Below are 26736 nucleotides of genomic sequence, written 5' to 3'. Positions count from 1 at the left end.
TGAGATCATCGTTACGCACGTTTTCATGACGTCAGAGCAAGTCGGACGCAAATCTACCCGACATGCATTGTGCGCGCGCCAATCGCCGTTGATCGATTCTGCGCACGCCTGGCTTATGTCGAACGATCCTAATTAGCTGGTACGTTAATTGTGTAAATCGGCCAATTAGGCCGTATATTTAAAGTTGTACTTGGCATCAGAAGTAGGCTTGGCATTATCAACATCATCCTAATGGGATTTGTTCGTTCATATTTCTTTAACATGAGCTTTATAGACACAATCAAACTCCTTTCAAGGTGTTTAACTTGTTAGCATTTTGCTGTCCTTTTGAATTAATGGCTGTATGGGGTCAGTACAACCCCCCCTCACCCCGCCACATCCCAGTCTAGTGGAAATTGAGAACTGCCGACGCAGCAGCGCGTTTGAGACCCTCTGCACGCCTACTAGGAGCTGCTCGTACGAGGAGCTGCTCGCACCAGGCGGGGAAAACTGATGCAGTCCTCCTCAACTACAGCGCTCAGCCCGAGGGACCCATAACTCTTCCGCAAGCAACATGGCCAAAGTGACCAGCGGCGCCTCCGGTTGTCGAGCCATGGTAAAGGCAGGGAGGTACCTGTCGAGCCCGTCTCTGACTCCAGGCCAGCGGCAGCGGAAGATGTTGGGTTCACAGCACCGAGCGATGAGCGCTGACGCGGCGGGCACGGGAGGAAAACCCGCGGCTTCGGCCCAGCAGGAGCAGCTGGGCGGTTTCACCGCCGCAGACAAACACGCGCCGAGCAACCTGAATCTGATATACCGGGACGTGAAGGCTTTTCTCAACGAAGTTGGGGGAAACTCCCGGGAGGCTCGGTACTGGCTGACCCAGTTCCAGAGAGCGACTTCGGCTCAGTCTACTGCTTTTGCTGTAATCGAGGTATGGCGGGGTCCACTTTTCAGATATTGTAGGCTACATGTGCTACCGGCTGACGTAACCGCTATGTGGACGTCGTATGGAAGCTCATTTCTGCGAGTTGAACATTTGACAGTAGGCCCTTATTAATTAGTTTTAGTTCATTATTTAATACCAATCCATAATTATGTTTTTGGAGTAAAAATGTGCTGTTTTTTTCTATGCTTTTTTTTAAACAAGTGGTGTAAATTTACGAGGTAAAAAATAGTATGCTTCATAATTAATACGATACATAGAAAATGGGAACAACTATTTATTTGTTTGTAAATCTATCGGAGTTGAGGCGTCACCTTATTAAACTACCAAAAAAATAAGCAACGTGAAGCAAAAAAGACACAAAAAAATGACTATTTTCTGAAAACAATGGGGGGGGGGGGGGGGCCCACATTGGACCACTACCTGTAACGTTATAAACACAATAGTTTAACTAAAGTGTATTTATAGAGCAATCTATAAAGAGTAGACATCACAAAGTGCTTCACTTCAAAAGACAAAAACAGACATGAACTGCAGACATCAAGCTCAAAACATAAAAGACACTTAAAAGCAAACTAAAGCAAGTCTAAACAAATGGGTCTTGAACTGCTATTTTATTTTTACAAGTGTCCACATTGTCCAATGGGAGAGAGTCTGCTTCTGTCTTGACTCTGTCCGTCCGTCTGTGTCTGTCTCTCCCCAGGTGGACAGCTCAGTTTTCTCCAGCAGGGATGTGGTCCAGAGCCTGGCCTTCGGGCTCTCCTTCCTGCAGCGCATGGACATGAAGTCCGTGGTGGTGATGGGCCGGTCCCCGTGCGAGGAGACGAACCCCGGGGGGGGGTTTCCGTGCACCCGAGGGCTGGTGGAGCGGAGCCAGCAGCTGACCGAAGCTCTGCAGCACCACTCGGCCTCCGTCCTGCCGCTCTTCTCTGCCGAGTCTTTCCTCCTTCTGCATGAAGCCCCGCGCGGGAGCAGGTGAGGGGGTTGACACACTGGGGGGGGGGTACGCCTGTACGCTTTCACATCAGCAGTGGAGTAAACTCTAGTCAGTGGACTTGTGATTATTCTGACAACTAGTACTGTGAATGAACTTTCATGCTTGAAGGGGAACTTCAGTATCTTTCCACTTGAACTCCTCAGCATCAATGTACGTCCACTAAAAGTGCTTGATTTTGCCACTGACTTCCTCAGATTGTTATTCTGAGTGTCTGAACTCATTATGGAAAGGAGAAGTCTCGTTCTGAATACTCGCTGCCCTCATCCACATTGTCGAAATAGTCAGCTAAGGCATTGGAACTCTTTCCGATAGCGCTAAGCTACGCTCTCTGTACTACGACGCAACAAACTGTAGACGACTCCGGCACTCCTCCTCCCCAACTCTCACGGAAGCGGAACGTAGAGAATTTATCTTCAGGGTTATTTCCATAATGTTGTCGGACACAATCGCGACGAGCAATTACATTGCAGCCCGTTGAGCGGCTCCCGTCTGCAGCTTTCTTATTCGATACGAGACACTTGATACACTTCGACACAGAAACATGGGAAAATAGGATCCAGGTAACCAAAGTTACCCTTTTAATAATACTATGTTATAGATATAGATAACGCATGCTTACATTGACCAGCTCAAATAGAATACAGTGTGTATAAGCATAAAAGCGGGAATACATCCAGCCAATCATCGATTACCACTTCATATGGAAGACTCATCATCAGCTGTCACATTCTGAACATCTGACATTTTGATGGCTCAAGTGATAAATAAAGTCTTGTCCTCTTAGACTTATCCTACACTTATCGTTTAGTAGCTGGCTGTGTGAAATGTTACTCCCTAATGTGGATCAATATGACTTTGTGTGTAAAATATAGCTTAATTTCTTCCTTATTTTAATATGAAATCGAAGGTAAAGGGTTCCGCTATCAGTACTGTAGAATTTACTGAGTGAGACCTCCTCGTCTCAAACCTCCTCTCTGTCTCTTTGTGCTTTACTCTGACACACACACACACTGTGTATCACTCGCTCAGTACAGCGTGAGACTCGCATCGCGGCAGAGAGAAGAAAAAGATCCAAAGTGTGGCTACATTTTACTCCAGTAGAGGCTGAGAACTCTCGTTGTATCAAATGCAATAAAACCTTCACAAGTAACGGCGGAAACGGCAGCAGTTTATCACAACATCTGACCAACAAGCAGAACATCAATCTGCAGAAATGCTCAGTTTTCGCCTGTCCATCCTCGTCCACTGCAGGTAACGTTAGCGATGCCATGAAGAGTTTGATAATAGGAATAGGTTAATAAATGAAAGCTAAACACTTAGCTAATTGTTTAGCTGCAAATGTACTTTATAGATTTAGGAACTTGTTGTATTGCTGCTCAAGAAAGACTATTTGTTTCCATGCAAGAATAATAAAGCAGTGTCGATTCTTTTCTTAATTAAATACAATATAATAATAAGAGTATCGATAAGGAACCAAACCGATAAGAGTACTAGTAACGATAAAGTCCTAACGATACCTATCCCTAAAAAAAAAGTGGTCAAAATGTATGCAGCAGAGACTTGGATATCTTGACTTTTAGTCACTATTATGAGTCAAGCTCCAAAAGTGCTGAAACTTACATTTCCCATATTGCACCTGTACCAGAAATACCAGGTTTAAACACTGATTACACGTGCAAAAAATGTTAATTTAGAATTCGAATGTCAACATTATGAATGAAGCTTTGAACTACTCGGTGCAGCCCTAAATTTAAGTCTCAAGCCAAAGTCGATATGATGTGGGTTCATTTTCTTCAAACTTTAGAGAGATCCTTTGGACAACAGTTTTCACAGACTGAGTAGGAAACTGAACTTGGTGTATAACATTTTAAAGACCTTGTTCTCTGCTGTCTGGATTTGAATGGGAGTGAAGTTAATGACAAACATGAGCGGTCTGCTAAAGTCATATCACAGTGGACGGACTGCTGCTTTTGGCGAACACATCCGTTTTACCGCCTTTCCTCAACCCGAACACCCATCTGACCTCGTCTTCATCGTCCTCTTCCCGCAGCGCTGCGCCCTCCGTCACCGTGGACACCAGCCTCCTCCAGTGGAGCCTGAACTGCGGGACGATCCCGTTGATTTGCCCGGTGGGGAGGGACGGGCGGGGCTGCTCGGTGGCGCTGGACCAGACGGCGGTGACGGCGGCGATCTCCCGAGCTCTGCAACCCCACAAAGTCATGTTCCTGAACAACTCTGGAGGTCTCTTCAGCCAAGAAAACAAGGCATGCTCTGACTGAGCTTCCACTGACATAGTAGATATAAAGTTTGTTTGTCCGGACATTAATAATTTGTATTTGTGCTACAGGTGCTCGAAACAGTGTCGTTGCCCAGCGACCTGCCCAGTCTGTCCACGGCGGAGTGGCTGAGCGCCGCTGAGCGCCGCAGGGTGACGGCCATAGCCAGACTGCTCAATCAGCTGCTGACCGAGTCCTCCGCGGTGATCACCTCCGCGGACACACTGCTGACCGAGCTGTTCAGCCACAGAGGCGAGACCACCGACTCACTCGCTCTCTCTCTCTCTCTCCCCCACGTGTTTACATGCGCGGAGAACTGTCTATTTTGAGGTGTAACCCGAGAGGGCACTGGAACGTGTGTGTGTGTGTGTGTGTGTGTGTGTGTGTGTGTGTGTGTGTGTGTGTGTGTGTGTGTGTGTGTGTGTGTGTGTGTGTGTGTGTGTGTGTGTGTGTGTGTGGTGTGATAATCAATGATTAACATGAGTGTACATCTAAATTCTTGTTCTTTCTGTCTGTATTTGTGGTTCAGGGTCGGGAACACTCTTTAAAAACGGAGACCCCATACACCGGCAAGTACTTGTCACACATACACGGGTAACCCTATATTTCCCCAAAGTCATGTTTTTTTTTTTCTTCTTCTCAAATTCAAAGGTACAGGAGCATGCCGTGCATTTGACTCACCTGTTGCATTTATAGTGAATACATGTTCTGTGTGTGCTGTGTGCAGGTACAGCTCCCTGGAGGGCATTGATGCAGAGCGCCTGCTGGCCCTCATCAACGTGTCGTTTGACAAAACTCTGAGGCGAGACTACATTGACTCCCTGAAGGGACGACTGCACTCCATCTATCTCTCTGAAGGGTGCATACAAAGCAATGTCCACAGATAAATCCAGATCGGAGTCAGCAATGCAATCTGTGTCCTGTCCTCTCTCCTGAACGTCTTTTTCTGTCCCTCCAGCTACAGCGCGGCGGCCATCATCACCGTGGAGCCGGTGAACAGCGGCACCCCCTACCTCGACAAGTTTGTGGTGAGCAGCAGCAAGCAGGGTCAGGGCACCAGCCACATCCTGTGGGAATGTATCAGACAGGACCTGGGCAAGCTGTTCTGGAGGTCTAGAGCCACCAACAGGATCAACCCCTGGTGAGACACACACACACACACACACACACACACATTTTAAAAACTCTCATGTTGGTATTTACATTACATTCATTTGTCCGAAGCGACTTACAGTGTGTGTATTCTACACCACGCATGAGCAAAAATTGTGATTGTGTTCCTTTTAAAACAAATAACTAAAAGCATGTTCGGTGCTACAACTTAAGGTGAAGTCTAGGAACCGTGACCCCAGAAGTTCACGAGCACTGTGAAAGTGTGGTAAACCTGAACTGGTGTATAATCTGGAGATGTACAGACCTTCGTTTCAAGTGGCAGGTCAACAATTTTAAAGGGCGGGTCCATTTTCTTTTGTTTGTATACCATTCTGTAGCTTCCCACTAGTGCTCCTTATTAATACAAATCCTAAATCAAAATTGTGGTCGAAATGTTTTCGTGTCAAAAACATATTTCCAGAGTCCTTCAAAAAATGTTTTACCCCGTCACGTAGGTGTCTGCATGATGGAGTTGCTAAGAATAGATTCAAAATACTACTGTCGTTTTATAAAGTGCTGAATGGTTTAGGTTCAAAACTAAATTGTGATCTTCTGCTACATTATGAACCATCCAGACCTCTAACAGCTTCAGCTCCTCGTTGGAAAGAGCCTTCTAACGGCAAGGTAATATTCTAAATATAGTAGAAGTGTAACAATACACGTATTCGTATTGAACCGTTCGGTATGAGGCTTACGGTTCGGTGCGCATTATGAACCAAACAACACGTTTGAATAATACGATTGAATTCGGAACATGCAGAAGCTTAAATTGTGGTAAATATAATGCGCTCAACGAGGCAAACCACCCGACGTAACAGGCAATGTGCTGTCTGACACTCCCACCACGGAAGAACAACATTCTACTCTGGGGAGGCACGCTATGCTAAACTAGCTTAGCAGGAAAACCAAGAGCAGCACACACGCTACAAACTCTCCCCTTATTCAGAACGAGCTAAAGAAATCGCCACGGCGATTGTTATATTTATAGCCTCAGAGACCCTACTCTGGAGTGGAAAACCGGGATGTACGAACATGCTTAATGTTATTGAGCCCCGTGACACGACTCCTTCACGAGCCCATTTTCGCCAGACCATAATTCCTGATTTGTAAAAGAAAACAAAAGCCCAAACAGAGAACCAAATGTCCGAAGCACCCGCTGCTGCTCCGACAACAGACGGCCGGACGTCACGGGCTAGCTGCTGACTGTAACGACACAAATAGGCCGATGTCATTAATCTAGCGTTTTAGAAAGCACCGGCAGTGCAGAGAGAGTGTGACCTTCTTTCACAGAAGCACAACAGCAGACCACGTGTTGAAGACAAAGCAGGAGTTGCTGCTGCTTCCTGTACACAAATTATTCCATCATAAAAAAAGAACATACTTTATGATGGCTTTTCTGCTTTTTCGCTGTATTGAACCGTGCCGTACTGAACCGTGGCACCACTGTGTCGTATTGAACCAAACCGATAATTTTGTGAACTGTTACACCCCTAAAATATAGCTTACACTTAAACCAATATCGATTTTTATTTCGGTAGCTAAAATACATTTTGCTGCAGCCCCCGTTCACAGCGGTACATTGCTTAGCTTCCATGCAGCAGGGCTGTTAACTACATCACTGCTTTTGGCTAAGTGGACTTTTCCATTTAAAAAAACCCAGAAAAAAACCGCAGAGTGAGTCGAACAAGTGGAACTTGCCACTCTACACACATCAGACGGGTCAGCTGATCTATTATTATTATTCTAGGCTCTTCGATCCTCAGTGTCACTGCCTGCTTTTCCAACCTCATTAAAGCAAACTTTCCACGTCATGTTTTATTCTCAAAATACTTCTTTCTCACATTTTACAATATGATGTGACCATCTGCAATGTGAGGTAGTACAATCAACAAATAGGTGGTAAACATATCATCTCTATACAGGGTCCATTCCGTCTAAAATGTACAGTCATCAGAAAGCCAACGCAAAATTCTACCAAAATAACACTGATATCTTCCAATCTTTACGTTAGCCGATTAAATCCAAAGTGGTAGAAACTATATGGTCACTTCACTTTTTGGACATTTAACCAACAAAAATCGCACCTTCAGACTAAAACTGGAATCGGATTGAAACGGCTTCACCAGACGTTTCATAATTTAGTTTTATCGTCAATGTTAACATGCCGCCAGGTTGTGGTGCCGTGTGTTCACATCGGGCCACTCTGCTGTTGTCGGCGTGCCTCCCTGTGATTGGCTCAGCTGTTTCAGAGCTATGAGAGCAACGATGTGACCGGCCTATTATCTAACCACCTCACCCTGTGATCTATATTCCTCTTCACTGTTGCACTTTGATAGCAGGTGCGTTCAAAGACACCTGCACCCCGAGACCTACCGCTTTGCATCTGTTGTTTTGCCATTAAAACGGGGCCCTTAGCCTCGTTACGACATGATTTCAAAATAAACAACGGCACCTGGACGTTCTCTCTCTCTGTGTGTGCAGGTACTTCAAACACTGTGATGGCAGCTGTGTTAACGGGGCGTGGACCGTCTTCTGGTTTGGTCTGACAGACATCAGAGATTCCTACGAGCTGGTGGAGTACGCCAAGGACCTCCCCGACTCGTTCCACGCGCCCTCCCACACCGCCTCCGGCGGGTCCTGAACCACCTCCACCCAGCTGATGGCTGCGTGGCTCCTTAATTCTGCTATGAATCAATCAATATTGTTTCCTTATCTCTCTTTTAAAAACTTGAAAACCAAATCTGCAGTGAGAATTTCATACTTACGGAATGTTTACAAGCTTTTAATCATCCTCTATTGTGAAGGCTGGGGTTGGCTCTAAAGTTCATAGGCATTCTTACTTTGTAAGAAACACCACTACGGTGTTTTTCCACTACATTTTCCACTTCATTTTAAATACAATTTTCTTTCTTTCTATTTATTATTTTTTTTAATTCCAGACGGAGCTGATGTTTTTCACACTCGTGATGCTGTCCAGAGTGGAGGAATCTCAGAACTACGGTCTTGTGTATTTACCAAAGACTGTCGGGCAGAATTGTTCCTCACATTTGGAAACACAAACTGGGTGTAGTTTAATGGGGAATATGTTTTATGGTCATGTGTGCATCTATAACTTGATAACTTGAATACACACACAAACCCTACCCATAAAAAAAAGCGATGCTATTTTTATTATTTATTTATTTGATAAATTGGGGCTCATATCTGAAAGTTATTAATGTTATATGTACAGATATGTTTTTTTTGGGTCCAGCACTTGATCCTAATGTTATGATTTCAGTAATAACTTTTCAGAATGTTACACAGTGCTTATTCTTTTCTTTAAAAATACTGGATGTGCCGTTTTTCATTATTCATTTATCTTTTCTTCCATAATGTTTGACATATTTCCTACGGACTAGTTCTCATCACACAGCAGGTTGAGCTGAAGATAGAGGAGACAGGACGATGTGTCTCTGAGCTCCTGTGTATTTTGGCTTTGGTTCCCACTAAACCGGTCTGTGAGTCATGTGACCTTTTCTTTGGTTCGTCTCTTGGCAAACCGGTAACTAACAGAGAGGCTTACAGTATTTAGTGGGAGGGGAAGTTGATTAGATTTGTATGCTTACTGGTCGCTTTACTTCGTGCGTGCGCTCCTTGAAATAAACTGGTCTACTGAGGACAGTTTGAAGGCGCTTAATCAGGATTAAAGGAGCCTTCACTTGCAGTTTAGTCTGTTTTTATTTTCAACTGTTCATGAGTTGGGATTCCCCCCCGAAAGCCGGTTCTAAACGAGAACCGGTTCCAAATTATTGGTGTTGAAACGGTTCTGCTATCAGTACTTTAGAAGTTACTGATTGAGACCTCTGTCTCTTTGTGCTTTACTCTGGCTACAGAGTACAGCGTGAGACTCGCATCATGGCAGAGAGAAGATGAAGATCCAAAGTGTGGCTACATTTTACTCCTATAGATGCTGAGAACTCTCATCACAAATGCAATAAAACCCTTAAAAGTAAGGGAGGTAATCAAAACATTCGGCCGAACATTAATCTGCAGATATTCTCAGTTTTTCTACTGTTTGTGGAGCAGCCGTCCATCCTCGTCCACTGCAGGTAACGTTAGCAATGCCATCCGGAGTTTGATTATAAGAATAGACTAATAAATTAAAGCTAAATGCTAAGCTAATTCTTTAGCTGCGGTTCAAGAAACACTATTTGTTTACATACAATAATAATAAAGCAGTGTCAATTATTTTCTTAATTGTGGTTTTCGACAGTATCAATTATAAATGGAGCAGAATTTGAGTTGGCTTAAATCGTGATGGCTCACTAGCACAAGCATAAATACCCCTGCCGATTTGTATGTTTATGATAAAGTGAATCAAGCCTCGGTGGTGGTGAAGTTAACATTTGTATGGACCATATTATACCCAATGGTGAGATTTATTTCAGAAGGGTTTTTTGGTGGTTTCAGTTTTATATGGTGGGTAGATTTAAAAAAATAATTTTAAATATGACTTAATTCTCGACTTCTCGGAGAACACAAATACAGTATGTGGGATATGTTTGTAATGTGCTATGTGGCTTCTGTAGGGGGGCCTGTGGAAAAAATTATAATCGATAAACAGCCTCCATTTCGATGCTTCTAAATGCACTCTAGCAGCTCATTTACATTAAAAGTAAATGTCTTAATCATTGAAAAACTTAAATATGGTTAACTTTCTACTTCTACTCCACTACATCTCAGCGGTCAATATTGTACTTTTTACTCCACTACATTTATCTGACAGTTTTAGTTCCTTTACAGATTCAGAATTTTTTAAATAAATATATTCAGCTAATAAATGATTATGGATAGTTAGAGAACTCTACATTCAGGCCAGAGGGCTCCACCCACTCCTTCAGGAGAGCATTGGGTTCAGGTGTGGGAAGAGACGCACCTGCAGCTGATCTCATCAGGGAGCTGAACAAATGTGAACATTTTGTGTGCTTGAAGTGTGTTTAATTAAAATACCCTTAAAACGTGCAGAACTGACTGTCTCTGATTGCTGTGCTGCCACTATTTCCTGTGTCCTCTGTACAATTCTGTTACAATATAATACAATAACAATATATATTATTCTGCATAATGATCCTACTTTTAATGTTGGTAGCCAACTTTAAGTATTTGTTGACGCTAATACTTTTAAACTTCCATCCATTCATTAACCTCAGCTTATCCGGGGTCTGGTCGCTGTGGCAGCAGGTTTAGGAGGGTATTCCAGACGTCCCTCTCGCCAGCAATTCTTTCCAGCTCTTCCTGGGGGACCCCGAGGTGTTCCCGGGCCAGATGAGTTATGTGATCTCTCCAGTGTTTTCTTGTTCTACCTCAGGGCCTCTTACCAGTTGGACATGTCCAGATAACCTCTAAAGCAGGGGTCTCAAACTCATCTTCACTCTGGGCCACATCAGCATTACGGTCGCCCTCAAAGGGCCGGTTGTAACTGTAAGACTGTGTAAATGTAACTACTCCTAACATATTGGTAAATAACGGTCTCTGCATTTGATTATTGTTTATTCAAGTGTAAAAATATATTTATGCACATTTCTGTTATTATAAAAAATCCTTTTAATTAAGAAACCCACATTACTCTATCAAACTTTTAAAGAAAATGGCAAAGACATATATCAAACAAGTTATTACAATAACTTTGTTCAAAGCTTAAAATCCTTTCAATTCCACAATCCTACGTGAAGTATTTCATCTGTTGTAAAGCCACGTTTAAAGTAGTCTTCAATGTACTCAATACATTTCCATTTCAAATGTAGAGTAACCAGCCAAAGAGCTGCTTCTATGACTGTTGTGTTATAATTTTGACTTTCTATCTCATAACTTCGACTTACTATCTCATAATCTCGATTTTCGGGATATTTTTATTATCAAGTCTTAACTTAACTTTTTTTTTTTTTCAATCTCACACTCGGCTGCAATCTGCCCCACTAAGTGCTAAAGGACATGTTCTAAAGTTGCCAACAGACTTTTTCAAAATCAGGGATTTAATTCCGAGGTTCCCAAACCGGCTGTTCCTTAAAATCCAGGATTGGTGACAAAGGACACCCTTGCGGAGGACAACGCGCACTGGAACGTGTTTGACTTTGTGCCGAGTACCTAGCTCTCACTTTGGTCATACAAAGACCGGATGGCTCGTAGCAAAGACCGAGGTACCTCGTACAGGACTCCTTGAGCAACACGTTTGTAGGCCTTCTCCAAGTCCACAAAACACATGTGCTCATGTGGGTAACGATGAATGGCCGTTCGGGAGGATCTGAACCCGAGTAGTGCTTTGTTGTTAGACTTCTCTGCTATTCATGGATTGGCCATAACAAACACCATGTTCAAGCATTGGGGCAGTTCACCAGCGGTGAAGGAGGCCGTCAATCTGAAGAACAAGGCCTTCTGAGCATGGCTGGCCCAGATGTCTCCGGAGACAGCAGGCGGGATACCAGTTGAGCAAAAGTTCTGGCAAACCGTGAAACGACACAGAAAGGGAAAGCAGGGCTTGGCTCAGGCTCTGTTCAGCGGGGAAGGAGAACTACAGACCCGGACTGGGGAAATTGTCAGCAGTGGGAAGAACATTTTGAGGAACTCCTGAACCCATCCAACACGTCCTCCGTGGAGGAGGTAGAGTTTGAAGATTCAGGGAAAGACTCATCGATATTCCTGGCAGAGGTTGTTGAGGTGGTCAAAAAGCTCGTCAGTGGCAAGGCGCGAGGGGCGGATGTGATTCGTCCTGAGATGCTGAACGCTCTGGACATTGTTGGGCTGTCTTGGCTGGCACGCCTCTTAAGAGTTGCGTGGAAGTCGGGGACAGTGCCTGTGGAGTGGTAGACCGGGGTGGCGGTTCCCATTCTTAAAAGGGGGACCGGAGAGTGTGCTCCAATTATTGTGGTATCACACTGCTCGGCCTCCCCGGGAAAGTTTATTCCAGGGTGCTGGAAAGGAGGCTCCGATCCAAGAGGAGCAATGCCGACTACGTCCTGGCCATGCTGCAAGAAGCCCAATGCAATGCAACGTGAGGTTTGGTTAAAACGGCACCTATTAATGTCTTAATGTCTTTATGTACACCAATTAAAAATATTTTTTAAAAGTTTGAAAAAGAAGTAGCACAGAATGATGTGGAACTGGTTTGTCTGCTGCAGGATAATCTTTAGAACATACACACTTCCGCATTGGCTTCACTTTTCAGACCCGGAGGTTGCCGCCTGGTAAGTACACCTTTCTCTGGGTTCATGAGGAGCTACTGTTACTTAGTTAAGGGATAAAACCTGACATGTGATGGGGCTAAGGACCACCAGAGGCAACATTTCCTGTACCAACTTTATACTTAAAATTGTTTTGTTGGTTTGGTTTTAACTTTAAAAACTCCTCTTCTCGCGTCTCCTCCTCACCTCCTCAGATATAAGGGACTAAGATGCAAGGAGAACAGGCGGGAAAGGAATCAAGGATGTGTAAACTGAGAAATAAGCACAGTCCATGTTGTTCCTAATGGTGCTTGGAGTCAGTGGTATTGTAACTGGAGTCCAGGGTGTGGCCTTCAGACAAGAGCAACATATTTGTTTATGTAGGTAGGTGAATGTTGTCTACGCTGATGAAAATGTCTTGTTCTTCTTCTCTTTTTGGCCCCTATGAGGTTGAGATCAACTCTACTCTCTTTTTCTCTCTCTAGACGTTTTCCAATCAAACAACATGAAAAGGTATTGTGCACAACAATTTACAGCTAATTGTATTTTTTTAAACTAATTCAATACTCTGGGTTTATTTCTTGAAACATATTTCAAGCTGATTTTGTGTTCACAGTGGATAATGTGGGTAACATTAGCATGTAGAATGTAGATATGTATTGACACTCATAAGAATTTAATGATTTGATCATTCATATTAAAAGATATATATATATATATATTTGAATACTTAAAGGGGACATATGATAAAAAAAACTCTTTCATTGCTTGTGCACATCTATTTGGGTATCCAGCGTGCCTTCCAACCCACAAATTGTGAAATAAGTCAACCCAGTAATTTTTTTATGGGCTGCCCAGATCAGAAAACATGTGATTCAACAAGCCATTCAGGTTTAGCTTGCCATCTTATGTCATGTGCATCGTTAATTAGCTAAACTACCATTGCAAAGGTGCACCTTATTTTTGTCGCAAGCCAATTCGAGTAGACTGGGCTTATTCGTGAGGGGGTCTGAAAGAGACGGGCATTAAAAAAGAGCGTTTCAGACGGGGTTAATACAGTTCTTTTCAGATCGACAATATTAGAAGAATAATGTTTTTTGAACATTTAAGCATGTAAACATGTTCTAGGAGAAACCCAAAATATAAGTATATGAACTTGAAAAATGAGCATGATAATAATAAAAGTTGTTCTATGTTGCTGTTTCTATGCTTCCAGTGTTTGATCCACCACAAAGGAGCAAGCTTTTCAGAGCCACCATTCAAGCCTGCAGGTGGTCAGTATTCAATACTTAAGTCCACTCAGTCAATATTCCGTGTATTAAGTATATATGTAATGTAAGTTCAGGCTTAAAAAATACATCATAAGTGTGAGAGGATAATTATTTCTAAAAATATAGTCAGCTTTATCTTAAGTGGGTTAACTGAGAACCAATGAACTTATTGTATAACTAGCTTTTTAACTATACAATTTACATAATTAAAAAACATTATTCATTCCACTTAAATGGGAACTTCAGTCTTCTGTTGCTCTATGGTCTACTGAAAAACAATATAAGTTGCATTATGGGAAATTCACCCCCTAGTGTTTTAGAGCTTCACCCATAGAAAAGTTAGAACATGCTCTGATCTTGACCACTTAAATCTGTCGCTTATGAGACTCCCAACATTATGGAGGTAAGGCACTAAACCACTGGACTGCCCCTTTAACAATTACACAAATCATGAATACATTTTAGATTATATTATGTAATGATTATTACATTATGTGTTGCCTTGTGTGCCAAACTTGTAGCACTGTAATACTTGTAGTGTTATAACCAACACATTCACAAACTGTTAAATACTACATAACATACTTATTACTATATTAATTGATGTTATTGAAAGCACCCTGACTGTAAATTGTGACCAAGGTGGAATCATGAAAATAGAATTGGAGTAGAACAGAGATTCCACTCCAATCAACGTGGCAGGATGGTCAGAGCGGCGGCTAACTAACATTCATACAACATTCACACACCGTAGGCACAGCTGGGGGAGCAATTTGGGGTTCAGTGTCTTGCCCAGGGACACATCGACATGGACCAGCGGAGCTGGGGATCCATTTATTGAAGGACAACCCACTGAGCCACAGTCGCCAACAGTCGAGTACCTTCATGAAGTGTAAATGAGTAAAATTTTAAGTAAAATTAAGTACAATTTAATGCTCCATCCACACACTCTTGTCACAGCGCAGGAAAGCACATTGCTATTGCCAGATGAGTAACAACATTGTAGCATTAAAGCATGGTGGAATTAGCAAGCTAGCTAACTAGCTGGCACCTGGCTTGCTAGCTACACTGGTTACAGAAAATGAGACAAACAGCGGGCTGGTGGCCAGTGGCAGCGCTGGGTCTAATGCTCCAACATTGGCCATTTTCTGTGAAGTCAAAAGACAATAGAAACAATGCCTGTTTAAATCCAATTCTATTTCTATGGGTGTAATGGTATTTCAGCAAGAAGAAACCATGGCAAGACGTGAAGAGCTGCTGGCAACATTGGAGGATTTGGCAGATGAAGACTTCAAAAAGTTCAAATGGTTCCTGCAGGATGCCGAGGTCTTGGGAGGCTTCCCAGCAATCCCAAAGAGTCAATTAGGGAATGCGGACAGGATGGACACAGTGGATGAGATCGTAGAGACCTACGACAAAAATACAGTTGAGGTTACCATTATGGTTTTGAAGTTGATGAAAAAGAATGACTTGGTGCAGCGATTATCAAACATCATCTCAACATCCAAAGGTAAGTAAAACAATAAAGGGAAAAAAAGAAGATAAAGAAATGCACAAACAGATAGAAACAGAGTTAGATGTGTTACTGCAGTGTGATGAATTACACCTGTGACCATGGCAAAGATGTGCCACTGGCACCGACCGTAAAATGGTGTGTCGTACTGCTTCCTTACTGCTCTGTGCTGCCAGACATCCACCATGTAAAGTTCCTACTTTGTGCGAGAACAACACCCGAGGGACCTGATAAAGACGTACACAAGTAGACAGGTGTTTGAGATCAGAGCAGAGAAGAAATGAGCAGTAAAGTTGTCTTGTGGTCATATATATACAGTGTAGGTTTCAGTTTGTTTATGAATATATGCTGAGAACCATAAGTTCCTGTGTCTTGCTTCCCAACTACTGGGTAAAGTAAAGTTAGCCCAAAAGTGAGCATTAACTTTGGCCCAGGAGGCAAAATAAAATTTCCCTTGCAACTGATGCAAAAATGGTTAACATATTGCTGACTGTATGATGGTGTATTTGCATTGCGACATTACCTCTGCAATGCTTTACTGTGCAGCGAGCTTTAGGTGTTGTTTTGCTGTTGGAAAAGCTAACTTGCTATGTTTTCCGTAAGACCAACATTTGAGGCTGTGGGCATGTTCATATTTTCATGGGATGCAGCCTATAGGTTTGGTCTGTTTAACACAGTAATGCAAACCATTGCCTGTCCATTGTGCACTGGTATTTTATTGATTATCAGTGAATAGAAAAAACAAAACAACAGCAGGCCGAGTTCTTGGGAGGCTTCCCAGCAATCCCAAAGAGTCAATTAGGGAATGCGGACAGGATGGACACAATGGATGAGATCATAGAGACCTACGACAAAAATGCAGTCGAGGTGACAATTATGGTTTTGAAGTTAATCAATAAGAATGACTTGGTGCAGCGATTAACAACATCCAACGGTAAGTAAAACAATAAAGGGAAAAAAAGGAAAATAAATGAATGCATAAAAATATAGAAACAGAGTTAAATCTGTAACTGCAGTGTGATAAATGACACCTGTGACCATGGCTAAGATGTGCTAACCCATTTTTAGGACAAACGTTTGGGAATGCAATCTGCCTCCAGTCAATACACATGGCCCAAGTATTGCAGAGCTAGGAGGAGAATGAATATTGGACTTAGTCAGATGATAAGAAACACATGAATGGATGTTATAGTTGATCAATAACTGCTGAGTGTATCAATGAGCAACTGTTTGCAAACAGATTCACAATATCAAAGCAAAAGGTGAATATACTGTTCATCAGTGTTGTGTTCACAGCTAGTTTGCACCGCCCCCAAGTGGCCACAAATATCTGTTAATGTCGGGTTAAAGGATTAAATTGGTTGCATGACAGTCTGCCATCAGAAATTAAAAATGAGTCTTTCAATATTTAGTCAAATATGTAAAATGCCACACCACGCTTTGTTGCTCACAGTACTATCTTGTTAAAATGGCCATGGCCACCTTCACTTCTGAAATGAATCTGGCATTTCTGGTCAGTTGGCATCTTACCAGGAAAAGGGGAGACAGGTGCTGGAGTGGTTACGTCCACCGATGATGTCGGGTGTCTGTTGGGATTTCTAGAGCACGTGTCACCAGCACTTTTCTTGATAAAAAAAAAAATCAGTAGATGTCTTCATTTTGAATTACTGGTTTAATTTAAGGTTGTGATGGCACTTGAGGAGGAGTACAGGTTGCAGTCTCACTCAATTACACACAGAGCGAGACCTGATAAATGTCAGGTCCACCAGTGTGACCAATGAAAATGTTTAGTCACATTTACAGATCAATCTGGAGCCCTGGTTTATGTCTATCTAGAAATGTTAGGATTGCTACAATAACAATAGCATATTTTAATCAATGAAATCTCTTGCACATTCCTTCAGAGACTCTCATTGATTGCCAGCGTAAAGTCAAATCCAACCTGGGGAAGAAGTTTCAGCATTTGTTTGAGCAAGCCACAAAATCTGGAAAGCAGATTTTGATGAATGAGATCTACACTGACCTCTACATCACAGAGGAAAAGTCTGGGAGGGTCGACACAGAACAAGAGGTCAGGCAAACTGCAACAGTATCCAGAAAAACAGTTGATTTGGAACCATCTATCAACATAGAAGACCTCTTTGAATGCTTATCTGGTCAAGATGGATCAGTGAGAACATTACTGACAAAAGGAGCAACAGGCATTGGGAAAACAGTCTTGACACGGAAGTTTGCCCTGGATTGGTCCGAAGACAAAGTCAACAACAATATCCAGTTCATATTTCCATTCACTTTCCGAGAGTTGAATTTGCTTGAGGAGAAAAAATGCAGCTGGGTGGAGCTTCTTCATCACTTCTTTGCTGAGACCAAAGAAGCAGGAATATCTGGTTTTGATAAACTCCAGATTGTGTTCATCCTTGATGGTCTGGATGAGTGTCGACTTCCTTTGGACTTCCACAACAACGAGATCCTGACTGATGTTACCGACTCAGCTTCGGTGGACGTGCTGCTGACAAACCTCATCATGGGGAAACTGTTCCCTTCTGCCTGCCTCTGGTTGACCACAACACACGAGGCAGCCAGTCAAATCCCTCCAGGGTTCATTGGCATGGTGACAGAGGTGAGAGGGTTCACTGATCCAAAGAAGGACGAGTACTTCAGAAGGAGATTCAGGAATAAGGAGCTGGCCAGCAGAATCATCACCCACATCAAGGCATCACGAAGCCTCCACATCATGTGCCACATCCCAGTCCTCTGTTGGATCACTGCGACAGTTCTGGAGGATTTGTTGAAAACCACAGAAAGAGAAGAGCTGCCCAAGACCTTGACTGAGATGTATATCCATTTTCTATTAGATCAGTGCAAACTGGCAAATGTCAAGTATCATGAAGGAGCTGAGACAGATCCACTCTGGAACACCAAGACCAGCAAGATGATTGTGTCTCTGGGAAAACTGGCTTTTGAGCAGCTGCAAAAAGGCAACCTGATCTTCTATGAAGCAGATCTTAAAGAGTGTGGCATTGACATTAAAGCTGCTTCCGTGTACTCAAGCGTGCTCACACAGATCTTTAAGGAGGACTGTGGGCTGAACCAGGACAAACGTTTCTGCTTCGTCCACTTGAGCTTTCAGGACTTTCTGGCTGCCCTTCATGTCATTGTGTCCTTCGTCAACTCTGGTGTCAACGTCTTGTCAGAAGAACAACCAACCTGCCAACAGTCTGATCTCATCACTGGGCAATCTTCAGTCAATCAGGTCTTCCAGAGTGCAGTCAACAAGGCTTTACAGAGTCCAAATGGACACCTGGACTTGTTCCTCCGCTTCCTCGTTGGCCTCTCATTGCAGACCAATCAAGCACTTCTTCAAGGCCTATTGAATCAATCAGGAAGTAGCTTACAGAGCAATCAGGACACAGTCCAGTACGTCAAGGAGATGATCAGGAAGAATCCCTCTCCAGAGCGACGCATCAACCTGTTTCACTGTCTGAATGAGCTGCGTGATCATTCTCTGTTGGAGGAAATCCAACAGTACCTCAGTTCAGAATGTCTGTCCACAAACAAACTGTCTCCTGCTCAGTGGTCGGCTCTGGTCTTCATCTTACTGTCATCAGAGAGCAAGTTGGATGTGTTTGATCTGAAGAAATTCTCTGGTTCAGAGGAAAGTCTTCTGAGGTTGCTGCCATTGCTTCAAGCCTCCAGTCTATCTCTGTAGGTGCACAACTTACTTTACATATTTGATATTGTAAATGTTACATTGTTAGGTCCTTGTTCATTCTTTCTGACTGTGTCATCCTCAGGTTGAGTGGCTGTAACCTTTCTCAGAGAAGTTGCGTTGCTCTGGCCTCAGCTCTCAGCTCCCCGACCTCTAATCTGAGAGAGCTGGACCTGAGTTACAATGAGGTCTATCCACAACTCCAGCTGCTCGCGGATGGCTTGAAGGATCCACAATGCAGCCTAAAAACTCTCAGGTCTGCTTGATTTATTTAAGGCTCTTTATAACATCAGTTTGTGCTCTGGGCTCAGCTCTCAGCTCTGTCAACTCTAATCTGAGAGAGCTGGACCTGAGTCACAACAATGTGACGGATCTTGGAACCCAAGAGCTCACGGGTGGCTTGAAGGAATGTAGACTGGAGACTCTCAGGTCTGCTTGCTTTACTTAAGGCTGTCTTTCACATCAGTTTTACGATATCTGTGTGGCTCAAGGTCAGTGGTCAGTCCACCACTTTAATCCAGGTATAAATATATGAAACATCTTATTTGGTACAGACATTTATGGTTCCCAGATGATCGATGCTAAAGAGATTGGTAATCTTTTCTAGTTTATTTTGGTAAATATTTAACAATCTCAACAACTATTGGATGGATTACCATGATGTATGGTACAACCAGGGCATGTGAGCAGAGTGGACCGGTGAGAATTTCAGCTCATCGTTCACGGGGCTGTTCGCCGTTTACAGATTTTCAATGTTCCGGAGTTTTTTTTGCATCATGGAGAAACAGTCTCCAGGACACCAAGGTCGATCAGAGCTGCAAATTATTTTGTTTCAGTTACATAGCTGGGATCTCTACCGTCTATACATCTAGATTTTCTAAGACTGGCATCAACGGGTCCTACACTCAAGTGAAATGACGATTGTTCTCATTGTAGTAATGATAATCTGCCTTTATGCTTTTTCAGTTATCTAGAAGAGAGTATAGCTGCACTGGCGTTGAAGGATGAGTGTGTACATTGGTTAGGTGAGCTGGCAGCTGCTCCTGGATCTAGATCCCTTTACAGTTAGTCCTATTGGTCATCTAAGGTAACTAGTAAGAAAGAGTAAGAAATTAACAGGACACAATCAGAACTAATAGAAATAAACTTCAGTGAATTTGAGTTCTGTCAGACTGCATTGACTGTTATTGATGCTTCTACAGGCTGAGTAAGTGTGAGCTACAATCCATGAGTTGTAAAGCTCTGTCTTCAGTTCTCCGTTGCCCGTCCTCCAGCCTTAAAGAGCTGGACCTCAATAATAACGACTTGAACGACGAAGGAGTGAAGCAGCTCTCTGTGGGATTGGAGAGTCCACGCTGTAGACTTGAAACTCTCAGGTCAGCTTTCTGTTTAACCAGACCTACATCTGTTTGAAGGCTGTCATTTAAAGAGTGACTTGACATTAGCTGAACTTCTTGTTTTTGCTAAATCAGACTCTAGTCCTAGATTATGTCTGGTTAAATAGAAAGTTGAATTTGTCTTTATCACTTATTCTATTTCTAGTTTGATTGGCTGTGCCCTGACGTGGAATAGCTGTGATGATGTGGGCTCATTCCTTAGCTCCAAGTCCTCTGGTCTGAGACAGCTGGACCTGAGTATGAACAACCTGCAGGATTCAGGAGTGCTGGTGTTCAGTACCGGACTGGAGAATCCCCGCTGTAAACTGGAAACTCTCAGGTCAGCTGGTTTCTGTACTATCACATCAGCCCGCTATAATCATTTTGTGCATGAATGAGACGACAATTTGTAAGTCATTTTGTGTGCAAAAGGAACGCCGTTTTTGCTCTCTAGGCATGGTAGTCTATACTGACTGACAATGTAAACACATCGGTGTGAATATGCTACACTCTGAACAAGTGACTAAAATGTGTGAGAGGTCCCAAGAAGTTACATTAGTGCCATGTTGTCCCTTTGACATTGTTTCCATAAGCATATTTGACTGCATTTATGTACTTATTTTAAGCCCAACCATGATATTCTTCCTAAAGTCATCTAAGTGTATAACATAAATGTCTTTGCAAACCTATGCAGAGGTCAAGCAAGCTGATTGGTTGAGCCAACATCCTGTTGCACAAATCTGCAACAGTACAAGTGATCTTCTAGCAGAGCATCCAGATGAAGATTAACTTCTCTTCACAGCACTTCATATAGTGACACACTATGTAACTCATCATTCTGAAAGGCATTGTAACCAATGGGAAATTATAGGATTTGTCTGTAATAGACACAGACATTCAGCGGGACAAAAGACAAAAGAGAAAGTCAAAAGCCTCTCAATGGGGAGAGTTGAAGAAGATCCAAATATACGCGTCAGAACTTGCCTATCAATCATCATATTTTTAATTTTTCTTATTACAGCAATCTATTGATAGTTGTCTTTACATGCATGGGTATGTTGCAAACAGAAACCGCTAATGGCTAATTCAGCATACATTTACCGGACTGGTGCCAAATCACCAAAATGTAAAAATATAGACTAAAGATGGGTCTCAAAAGAAAATGCCAGTACCTACATGTAGTTGACATTACAGGAGCCCATTTGATGAGCTTTAATGGGGTCTTGCTCCTCTGATGGCTTTGTCATCATATTGGTTACCCATTAGGCCGATATGTTGGTGTCAGCATGTTTCCATCTACCAGATTAGCAGAGCATCTTTGACTTCCCCCATTTTCACACCAAGGAAAATCTGTAGGATAAATCGTAAAATCACCCACAAACGCCCTTCTTCATACCAAATGGGGATTAAGTCCATCTTTATACACAGTGAATTCAGTACGTCAGGCCCTGGCCGTCATTTCTAGCTTTTAACCGAGATCATTATTTGTTTGTTTGATCATTTTCTATTCTTCTTCAGGCTAAGGGCTTGTAATCTGTCAGAAAAGAGCTGTGAAACTTTGGCCTCAGTTCTCAGCCTCCAGACGTCCATCTTGAAAGAGCTGGACTTGAGTAACAATAACCTGAAGGATCCAGGAGTGAAGGTTCTCTCTGCTGGACTGGAGAGTCCACACTGTAACCTGGAAACTCTCAGGTCAGCACAGTGAAATATTTGTTATCTTTAGAGACGTTGATATATATATTTAAAAAAATTTAATTATATATGAAACCATTGTTGGCTGAGTATTTTGTGTTGCAGACCCACAAGAGAATATTCTTTGTCATCAATACTAATTGTATCCAGGTTGAGTCAGTGTGAGATGTCAGAGAGAAGCTGTGAAGCTCTGGCCTCAGCTCTCAGCTCCCAGACCTCTAGTTTGAAAAAGCTGGACCTGAATAACAACGACCTGCAGGATTCAGGAGTGAAGCTTCTTTCTGCTGGTCTTGAGACTCCTCAATGTATACTGGAAACACTCAGGTTAGATTTAAAGGCTCTCACACAAACATTTTCTCTCACATTGAACAGATTCTTACCCTGTGTGTCATCTACGAGTCCAGATCAGTTGTATTAATGATTGTTGTTACTGCGTCCTGATTCATTGAATCTTCACAGTCAAAACAACAGTTACTTGAGTATTGATTCATGTTTGCAGTCTGTCAGGCTGTCAGGTCACAGAGGAAGGCTGTGCATCTCTGGCCTCAGCTCTGAGCTCCAACCCCTCCCATCTGCGAGAGCTGGACCTGAGCTACAACCATCCAGGAGACGCAGGAGTGACGCTCCTCTCTGCTGGACTGGACGATCCACAGTGGAGGCTGGAGACTCTAAAGTATGGCTCATACTTTATATATGGCTAGTGGAAAAAAAACTGTAAAAGGAGCTCTGTAGAGCCTGTGTTTGGTTTGTCCGTTCTGGGCTACTGTAGAAACGTGGCGTTATACCATGCCAGACACCATGAAGAGGATCCGCTCCCAAGAAAACTTTTTGGAACAAGAGTTTTTGTCTCTACTTTTTCCATTTTGGGAAATGTTGTGCTTTCAGTTTTTTTAAATGTTGCGTTTTACACTTAAAGGCCATCATAGCTTATACTTTTCTTCCTATGTTCATTGTTTCAGAGTGGACCATGGCGGAGTGCAAAGGTTAACATCTGGACTGCGAAAGTGTAAGTATTTTTTTATTGGATAAACAAAAAGGCAATCCAGGCACTCCAAAATGTCCTGTGATTAGATCATGTTGGTCTTTTCAGTGATTTAGCCACTACAATAAAGGCTTTTACACAAAATCATGAAAACATACAGGTTCACCAGAAACTCCTTCAGCTCAGACTCCAGCGGGTCCTCCTGCAGCGACCAGTCCACCGTGGACAGACCCAGGCCGTATTGCTGGACCTGCTGCAGTAAAATGAGAGGAGTTCTAAAGGGACTCTGGTTGTCGTAAACACTACTGCTTCTGTCCACAGGGACCGCCAACATTAGCAAAAGTTCCATGTAGTATCTTTATGTTTCCCTCCTTGTAATTACTTGTTCCTATATTTTGGAGTTCCTGGATTGCTTGCCTGTCTGTCCTGTTTTTTCCCCATTTTCCCAGAGCACACATTCTGTTGAGGTCACCAGACTGACTACTTTACATCAGCCCAACTAACAAATGGGCTAATTTAAGACCCACTGCAGTACTTTGCAGGACCCTGGCCTGCACACAGAGTAACAGAGGAATGAGTGTCGTAAAATGTTGCCGTTGTTTGCACTGTTAGCTCAGCGGTCGCCATGTTGCGCGCCGTTAAGAGACAATAGAAATGCTCCCAATCCAACATATAGCACCTTTAAGATGGAGGGACCTTTAATCAACCCAGATGAGGGACTACAACTAACTTTAAAATGGGGAGGCACATTAGGCAAGTGGCATAAAATATTCACACAACAGAATTTAAATTGAATTAGATGTTTGAAAAACTACTATCAAAAGACTCTTCAGTAAAAAACAGACAAAAGGCAAATAAAACGTGACATAAAATACTACAGATATCAAGATCTTTGATGGTCAAGCTCAACTCTCCCTCCACAATTTGTTTTGATAACAGAAATCAGAAATTGTGTTCATTAATAAAGTCTTATTTGCGTAATATTTGCTGCTAAAAATCGTGGAAATGCATGTAATCATGACATAGCGCGGCTAAAGTGGACATGGAAAACTCCGGGGGTGATGAGAGTCCTTTGAAAGTGACTGCTTAGTCCATGATCATTTGTCGTGAGCCTATACGTTTGGATGTTTGGCCCCAGCCATCCATCAGAATCAGAATCAGAACCGTTTATTTGCCAAGGTCTGTTCCACATACAAGGAATTTGACATGGCGGGTGGTGCATAACATTAACAATCAACAACATTCAACACAGTGCAAAAAATAGAAACATTAAAATGTACAATAAAATATAAAATAAAGTGCACAAACACACAGATAACAGGACTATAAACAAGTATAATGTAAGTGTATGTAAAAGTGTCAGGTGTATTTAAATAGAAGGGATGTGCAGGGGAGTGTAGCAGAAGGAAATCGTCCTGGGGACGACAGAGTCAGTGGGGGTCCCGGGCTTTGTTGATGAGCCCAACTGCAGATGGGGAAAAAAAGTTCATGTCCAGAGTGAGAGGGGTCGGCTACAATCTTTCTTTCTCACAGACAAGTTCTCAAGCTTTAAACATTGAATGAAAACTGTTACAAGCATCAAAATGTCTGATTGTGTCATGTTCCGTTATTCCATCAGCATGCTCAAGTTTGACAGAATTCCAAAAGCATCCCGACGGTTTCAGAGCATCAGGTGTTTCAGTTTAACTTGTGACCGTGTTAACTGGTGACAGCTGAATGCGTCTGTGGTTGCTCGTAGTACCTTACGTAAATGGTTGGTTAGATAATAAACACAGATGAATATGGATTTAAAATTGATTGAGGCTTTAATGAGGACACCTACAGGTCCTGTTTACAACAGCTGCCATCACCACCGGCAACGATGGACGCATTTGGCCGAAAGTCACTCGTTAAACTGGAACTACCACTGAACTGATATCATGTACCGTGGTATTTGACGTTCTGTTCATGAACACTGATAACATGGCTGGAAGTATCTAATGACTTGTATCTAGTAATTTCTCAGTGGTGTAATGTTACATGCTTGGTTTCTCCACCAAATACATGTCTATATCTGGCCCCTAAATATGTGGCCACTTACTAATGTATTCTAGCCACTCACTAACACTAACAGATCTGGAAGTCAGCCACCATTTGACAATTTAGTGATCTTTAGTGATTAATGCCTTTGCATAGCTTGGCAATTGTACTCGACTGTACTAAACGTCATCATTGTTTACTACTCTAAAATGTTCTATAACAGTATGTTCTACTGATTTGTTTCTCTCTATCAGACGCCTGTGAACTCACACTGGACCCAAACACAGCAAACAGACAGCTACTACTGTCTGAGGACAACAGAAAGGTGGAATATGTGAAGGAGAAACAGCCTTATCTGTATCATCCAGAGAGATTTGATTACTTACCACAGCTGCTGTGTTCAACTGGGTTGACTGGTCGCTGTTACTGGGAAGTTGAGATGAAGGGAATGTATTCCATAGCAGTGGCTTACCGAGGAATGAGAAGGAGAGGGAATTATACTGACTGCTGGTTTGGAAGGAATGACAAGTCCTGGAGTCTGGACAACGACTATGCTTACTGGCACGATAACACACAAACATCGTTACGTCCCCATTGCAGAATAACTCACAGAGTAGCAGTGTATCTGGACTGGCCTGCTGGCACTCTGTCCTTCTACATGATCTCTGACACACTGACACACGTCTACACTTCCTACTCCAGATTCACCGAACCCCTCTACCCTGGGTTTTGTTTTAGATCTTCGTCATGTTCAGACCTTTTCTCCTCACAATATGGCTCCTCACTGTCTCTGTGTCAGCTAGATGAGGGAACGTCTGTCAGACAGAATTCAGAGGGAAAATCTCCTTAAATGAAGAAATAATACAGAAAAATAAAATACCAGAGTAAGGGAGAAGAATGCATGAACAGAAACTTAAAGGTGTGATCTGCAGCAACGTTTTTCAAAAAAGTATTTCACATGTTTGGGAGTGAGAACGTGATGCACAGAGCGGACAGGCCACAGCGACAGGGTGACGCGAGCTTCATGCATTCACAATCTGGCAACGCCGCATCAGTCGGCAGGGTTTTGTGGAACTGTGGGCGTGTTTATTTGTATCTTTATTTCAGCTCTGTTACAGTAAACAAAGAGTAATACATGAGGCTGTTGTCAATGAGATAACATTTCACTGGATTACATGCATGTTAATCCTTTGCGCATGGGAAGCGATTAGATTTTTTGGGGGGGTTATCATACCATTACAATAAGACACCTTGACTTCTACAATGGCAAATTATGACTGTATTGCATTGTTTGATAATAAAAAAACAACTGGAAAAGTCTTCACTGGAATCATGTCTTATTTGCAGAATTAAGGTGAATGAATGAGTTTCCAACACATGATTGCAACTTCGTCTGTTGCAACATAGAGTAGAAGTAGCATAATGTAACTTTAGAAACTTGAAGGCACAATCCTGCAAACATGGATTTAGAGCGTGCTATCACTCACAACCTGATTGACTGGTATATACAGGAAGTCATGTTTTCTAATGCTGCTGAATGTTCATTTATATCAGTAATGTTTTAAACACAATCGTCAAAATGAACCAAACACTATAGAAAACTGGTCATGTATTCATGTGTCTGA

At 42.7% G+C, this 26736-nt stretch overlaps 2 protein-coding genes across 2 annotated transcripts; both read left to right on the top strand.

Moving 5' to 3' along the window:
* The first annotated feature begins 89 nt into the window (after window positions 1–89).
* Window positions 90–10343, top strand: nags (N-acetylglutamate synthase). Its single transcript, XM_079177091.1, has 8 exons — window positions 90–913; window positions 1629–1900; window positions 3973–4186; window positions 4270–4450; window positions 4728–4767; window positions 4926–5057; window positions 5157–5339; window positions 7832–10343. The coding sequence occupies exons 1-8, from the start codon at window positions 554–556 to the stop codon at window positions 7989–7991; spliced, it is 1542 nt and encodes a 513-aa protein (XP_079033217.1). The 5' UTR covers window positions 90–553; the 3' UTR covers window positions 7992–10343.
* A 3449-nt stretch (window positions 10344–13792) lies between these two features.
* On the top strand, window positions 13793–26431 carry LOC306709452 (NACHT, LRR and PYD domains-containing protein 3-like). Its single transcript, XM_079177608.1, has 12 exons — window positions 13793–13823; window positions 14575–14710; window positions 15045–15330; window positions 17238–19038; window positions 19128–19298; window positions 20245–20418; window positions 20585–20758; window positions 21937–22110; window positions 22261–22434; window positions 22610–22783; window positions 23070–23116; window positions 25366–26431. Exons 3-12 carry the CDS (start codon window positions 15057–15059, stop codon window positions 25959–25961), a joined length of 3759 nt encoding a protein of 1252 aa, XP_079033734.1. The 5' UTR covers window positions 13793–13823; window positions 14575–14710; window positions 15045–15056; the 3' UTR covers window positions 25962–26431.
* Window positions 26432–26736: the final 305 nt, after the last annotated feature.

This window comes from Pholis gunnellus, assembly GCF_910591455.1.
Source record: "Pholis gunnellus genome assembly, chromosome: 17".
NCBI lineage: Eukaryota > Metazoa > Chordata > Actinopteri > Perciformes > Pholidae > Pholis > Pholis gunnellus.
Note: the sequence above shows the minus strand (reverse complement) of the source record. Positions and strands in the feature narration are given on the sequence as shown.